At 37.4% G+C, this 6000-nt stretch overlaps 1 protein-coding gene across 1 annotated transcript in view; it reads right to left on the bottom strand.

The window, feature by feature from the left end:
- Positions 1 to 1212: 1212 nt before the first annotated feature.
- LOC127651063 (raftlin-like) overlaps positions 1213 to 6000 on the bottom strand; it is a 28750-nt gene continuing 23962 nt past the window's right edge. The window contains exons 4-10 of the mRNA XM_052136767.1: positions 5650 to 5761; positions 3929 to 4499; positions 2670 to 2873; positions 2359 to 2468; positions 2000 to 2103; positions 1715 to 1790; positions 1213 to 1584 (exon numbers count right to left, since the gene is read on the bottom strand). Coding sequence (XP_051992727.1) covers positions 1213 to 1584; positions 1715 to 1790; positions 2000 to 2103; positions 2359 to 2468; positions 2670 to 2873; positions 3929 to 4499; positions 5650 to 5761 — 1549 coding nt within the window. The remainder of the gene's footprint in view (positions 1585 to 1714; positions 1791 to 1999; positions 2104 to 2358; positions 2469 to 2669; positions 2874 to 3928; positions 4500 to 5649; positions 5762 to 6000) is intronic.

Raw genomic sequence — 6000 nt, 5'->3', positions numbered from 1 at the left:
ACTGAAGAGGAAGTTGAGTGCTTGAATTTACAGTATGTTTTAATGGTACAGTCTAAAAAGAGTATTTATAGTTGTTTGAACCATCAGGTTTTGTAAAATTGTGTTTGTGATGTCATGAGACATTGCTCAGTTGTATTTACACACCCCATAACAATCGCACCCTTGGCCCTGCCCACTACTGTTCAGTTCGTATCATAAACAGAGAGGGAGACAGACCTAGTGTGACTAATAAACAAGACCAATTTGGACTATTTTGATTTTTTTTTTTTGTACATATAACATGCATTACACAGACGTCTTTGACCAATGTCATGTTAATCACGCCGCTTTTAAAAGATGCAGTGTCAGTTACAACTCCGTAATAGAGCTGCTCTGCTTCTAGCTGTTCTTACAGCCACCTGCACTAAAGTTCATTGAAGTTCATTGCCTCAAAAAAGTTTACGAAGTTAGTACAGTTAGTCTTGTATCTTTGTTTTTTTGCTTCAAATCAAAGTTTGAAATTTTAGTTCGCAGCTTTCAACTGTTTTATAAAGAATATTACAAAATCCACATAGAAAAAATACTTCCAGAACCAAGATAACTGAAAAAAGGGGGCACTGTTGCCCTCTATAAAAGAGCTGAAATGTTTAAATATCTTTGTAAACTCTCAATGAAAATACTACACAAAAAACACAAGCACAAGCTGTAAATGAAGTGCATTTAATTGTAATCAAATGGCCATTAGTGTGAACTTTTATTTACACCAAAAACTGTGTCACAGACTTCCACTATAACTGCAAATTTACAAAGTTATTTCCTGCTGTAATTTCTACATATACTTTCAATAAATAAACAATATCTACAAGATTTTTCATGGATTTGTTTAGCTAGAGATTTACATTGCAATTGATAATATTTCATGTAACAATATGGGTTAACATCACAGGTACATGTTGTCTTGTAAGAAATTGGTTAGCATTCAGCATAGTTGGCGCTCCTTGACACAACCTTTTACAGATTCTCTCAAATCACACATCTCTTAGTTCACTGTGTATGTTCATCACCATTGAAGAACCCTTTAAAAACCCCAATACTCGAATACGTCCTCAAAATCTAAACAGGACAATTACACTGTCAGCACATGCATATACCAAAGCATGGGCGTGAATAGAGTGTATTCTGCCTGAATAAACATGAACCTATTGTAATGATAAAATACACAAATTAAAGCTGTCAGCACACTCCAGAGAATAGTGCTCTCTCGGTTACCACAGGTCTCACATCCTCCTCTAGTTTTCCACACGTAATCCCACTCTTCAATTCTTGATTGGTGGAATTTGAGCATTTTATTCCATCTCTTTTTGCATTTTTGATGGTAATCTTCTGCATTTGGCAGTCCTGTGTCTTTCCCGTTCGAGTTCTTCTCTCTCTTGGCGAATTCTGCCCATTTTCCTTTTTGATTTTCTCATGTTGCTTCGCCATACTTGTTCTTTCTCTCTCCATCCTTTCCATTTCTCTCTCGATTGTCGCTAGTGAAGATATTTCCCTCTCTGGTGTTCTTTTAATATTTAAGTTCCTTTTGTTTTGACCTCTGAGGTACATTTTCTGAAAAGCACACAAACTGTCAAAATTCATGAAAATTTCACACACTTATAGACAGCTCTAAGCTAATTTTAGCAGAAGCCTTTGGTGTGCAGAAATAAACATTGTGTTCATCTCTGTCATTTATACACACCGTCAAGTCTCTTTTCTTGCGAGGCAGAATGGGTCTCTGGAGGAAGAGGATCTGTTTTGTGGCCAGGCTTCCATCACTAAGACAAACAAAATAGCATACATAAAACGTGTAAGAACTGTTTTCTAAGAAAACATATTGTTTAATCAAAGACCAAAATGTATTTTTCTTTTCAGATCATTGAAATTGCTAATTCAGGTAATGTTTATCCAATAATTGGCTCCCATTGGCATTGGAAACAATGTACATACTTGACTATGGGATCAGGATTTAGCATGGAATTAGCACCTATTAGTTTTGACAACAGGAGTGGGCAGCACACACATTAGTCTCCAGCCATATGGAGCCAGAGACTGAAGCAGAGGAATGTAGTCTGTCCTCACAGCAACACCCTGTAAAACAAAAGCATCCTTTAAAAAAACGTAATATGTTAATTCATTTCACTAATGTACTATTGAGACCAATTGTGTGAATATGCAGATATGCGTGCCTTCAAATTTGTTTAATCTCTTCACAGTATATTTAAGACAGAATTGCCTTCATAAGCCAATTCGTAAGAAAAAAAAAAAAGAGTGTAAAAGGTTACATGCACAAAAAAATAGAATAATTCATTTAAATGAATTCAAGAGATACAAATGCAGACTTGCATCAATCACAGTCCATTGCTCAACCACAATGGCATCATACGCTGTTGTTGCCGAGACATCTCCAGGGGCACTTTGGAAGATAAAAACACTCTCCACAATGGAAGATGATGCTGACAATAAAGTGAAAATGATTTGAAACAATGTTGACAAATTACAATATCAAGTTTAAGTTGTTGAGCTGGTTATCTTGAAACTTCCCCCAAAAAACACAAGGATTTTTATCATTTGCTGAACATGTTTCCTTGGTTTAGGGAAATGTTAGTGCAATATATATTGCAGACGTTTGTTAAAGGTCAACACAGCTATAATACCTGCATCATCTCCCAGGTTAAAGTAGCCATCGATGAGTTGTGCACCACTTCTGAAGTGCTGGGTCATGTGATCCAGCCAATAGGAATCAACCGAGCTAACAAGCCCCGCCTCCCTGTGCACCTGCAGTGGAACCCTCAGAGAAAAGTACTTTGGCGATCCTGACAGAACCATGGTGTGGTTGTACAGAGCGAAGACCTGCACGCCTACAAACACATACACACAGAGGCAAATATTTATTGGAATATATATATTCTTATTTCAGTTGGTGCTTATCAGTTGTAAGACTCAAAGAGCTGGAAAATAAAAAAAAGAGGCAAAATGTATTCATTATTAGGGGTGTAGAAATGCATTGATTTGACAAGGAAATTTCAATGCATTTATAATTTAACAATCAATTTAATATGTCGAATAATACCCATTAATATTTCAAACATCAGGAATTATTATAGTAATTAATGCTAAAGTGAATTTTTTTGGTGATAAAATACTTTCTCCTTTCCCAGCTTAATATGCAGAGACAAAAATATGTAAGCCATTCGAAGGTTAATTTTCTCTTAAATTGTAAACATACTGGCCCCCTGTGGTGCTATGAAAATTCCTGTTTGTTTTGAGCGACCTGTCCAGCCCAACACAGCAACAGACTCAACCAATAGTGCGAGTTGGGGGCGGAACTATTTGTTGTTCTATCAACAGCAGATCGGGATATTTGGAAAGCTGTTCTAAAAAAAACTTTTATTCATGCAATTCTGTTCAGTGGTGTTAGTGGTGCAGAAAATACACACTTCACTTTTTTGTGAAGTTTGTATCTTTTCAAAATACAAAAACCACATTGTTTTTTGAGCCTGTGCATGTAAAACCTTGTTTTAATGTTTTTGTCAATATTCCACTACAGTTTAAATGGTCCCTACATTTACAATTGTCTTCAGCAAAATAACTATATATTGTGTCAAAATAATAAAATCAAATGATGAACAAACCAAATTGAGATAAAATTTAGGGCTAGATGTCATGATGCATCACATCACCATTATAATTAATTATAAAATAAGTAAAACTAAATATATTATCAATCATTAAATAAATCTTTGGCAAACAAATATTTACACCCCATGAATATTAAATGAAACCTCAAATCTCAAACCTGATTCACAATGTTTGATACAGTTATCTAGACATACTGTAAGTTGATATGAACTGTCATAATCACCTTTTGAATTTGTTTAAAATTACTATGTCTAATTCTCTGTATTTAACTTACGATTCAACATTGGTGTGGTTCCAACACGCTTGCTGGGTTTGTCTTGACTTCTGACCTGTTCTCTGTGGTCTGGTTTCTGGTTTTCTGCCAAATCACAGCTGGGAAGAACAGACAGGATTCTTGCACTCTGGGTCTTATATGGCTCTGATGTGCAAGAGGTTAACGTAGACTCATAGGATTGCACTTTGGTACATTCATGTTCTTCATTTAGGTATTGATAATCTGGACATTGATGGTTAACCGTGAAGGGATTCTGATGATTCCAACACTGGCTGCTTTCTTTGCTTTGGTTCATTAATTCTTCGTAAGGCTGGCACTGGTTTTGTAAATCTGGATCAAGGTTTGAAACATTCTGGTTTTGACGATCTCCATTTGCACTGTCTTTAACGTGTTGGCTCTTCTCGCTAGCTGGGCTGAGAGTTGGCGGCCTGCTGTTATGATGCACAGAACAGGGGCTGGAATGAAGGGAGGAAAGCTCCTCTGATTCCCAGTGTCCAAGGTAGTATGGACCAGCACCAGGCTGTCGTAAAAACCCCACAAACAGATCACCATGATCTGCCAAGTCCTGCACCTGCACAAGTCCCCCAAGAACAGGCAGGACCAATGGAAAGAGTAGAAAATAGATTGATAACATCATGACACCCAGATATAATAACCTTTAAAGGGACAGTGTAACCAAAAATAAACATTCTGTCATTTACTTGCCCTCATGCTGTTCCATGAGTTCCTTTCCTTTCTGACAGCCTCAGTCATTTTTCACGTACAGAGACTAACATACAGCCTAACATCTCCTTCTGTGTTTCACTGGGTTTAGAACAACATGAAGGTAAACAATGACAGAATTTTCATTTTGGGTGTACAATCAAAGGTTAGAATCAAAGTTAAGGGATTTGAATGTAGAATAAATCCTGCAAGATGCTTTAAAAATGAGCTCTGTGAAGCTGTGACAAAAAATGCTAATGAAACCATATTTTCGATTCATTATACTGTCATGATACACATACAGTATATTTCTAATTCATCAGCAAATGTCACACACCTCAACATATCCACACACATATTCACGCTCAAAGACTGCTTATCTTCAGATAAACACAATTTTGGAAAAGGAGAGGGGGTGGCGACTAAGAGCTCACCCGATGAATGCAGGGTGTCAATGTCTATAGAGCGGCCTGTCAGCTTATGCTTTCTGTTTGCAGCTGTATTGTTAGATTAAGAGTGGATTTTCCATAGCAGTGTTTAAAAAAGTGATGACATTAAGTATGCCACTTAGTTTCACACTTTTTATTTATAATTTTCTCCCCAATTTGGAATGCCCAATTCCCAATGTGCTCTAAGTCCTCATGGTGGTGTAGTGACTCGCCTCAATCTGGGCCTCCGCATCTGAGACCGTCAGTCCATGCATCTTATCATGTGGCTTGTTGAGCGCGGTACCACGGAGACATTGAGGAGGTTACCCCATGTGACTCTACACTCCCTAGCAACCGTGCCAATTTGGTTGCTTAGGAGACCTGGCTGGAGTCACTCAGCACACCCTGAATTCGAACTCGCGACTCCAGGTGTGGTAGTCAGCGTCAATACTCGCTGAGCTACCCAGGCCCCACTTAGTTTAACACTTAAATTGAATGTGTGTCTGGAAGACAACACAAGATGAAAATATATCTAGTGCTCTTTGATAAATTTTCATACTAAATTTGTCGCATTTTGAAGAAAGTTCTGACCTTTTTCACATAGCCCTGAATAACATCTGGATCAGGTTCCTGGGGACCTAGGTAGCACACATCAGTAGCGAGATGAGGTCCCACCCATTTCAGCAGATCACTGTCGGAACCACTTAAAAAAAAAAAGAAGAAAAAAATCTTTCAATATATACTCCTTTGGTATATTAAGTTTTAAAATGTGTTGTATGTCATTCAAATGTATTAATCAGTCATTGATCGGTGTAGTCAACCCTGATGCTGTTGGTGATATTTCCTTGACCTGTTAAAATTCACTGCAAACCTATTTTTTGTGTGTCAGGAGTCAGGACACCACAACTCCAGTGAAAAATATATGACTGTTTATAATGTAGC

Source organism: Xyrauchen texanus, chromosome 10 (genome assembly GCF_025860055.1).
Source record: "Xyrauchen texanus isolate HMW12.3.18 chromosome 10, RBS_HiC_50CHRs, whole genome shotgun sequence".
Lineage (NCBI taxonomy): Eukaryota > Metazoa > Chordata > Actinopteri > Cypriniformes > Catostomidae > Xyrauchen > Xyrauchen texanus.
The sequence above is the reverse complement of the archived record's forward strand: the minus strand, read 5'-3'. Positions and strand labels throughout refer to the sequence as shown.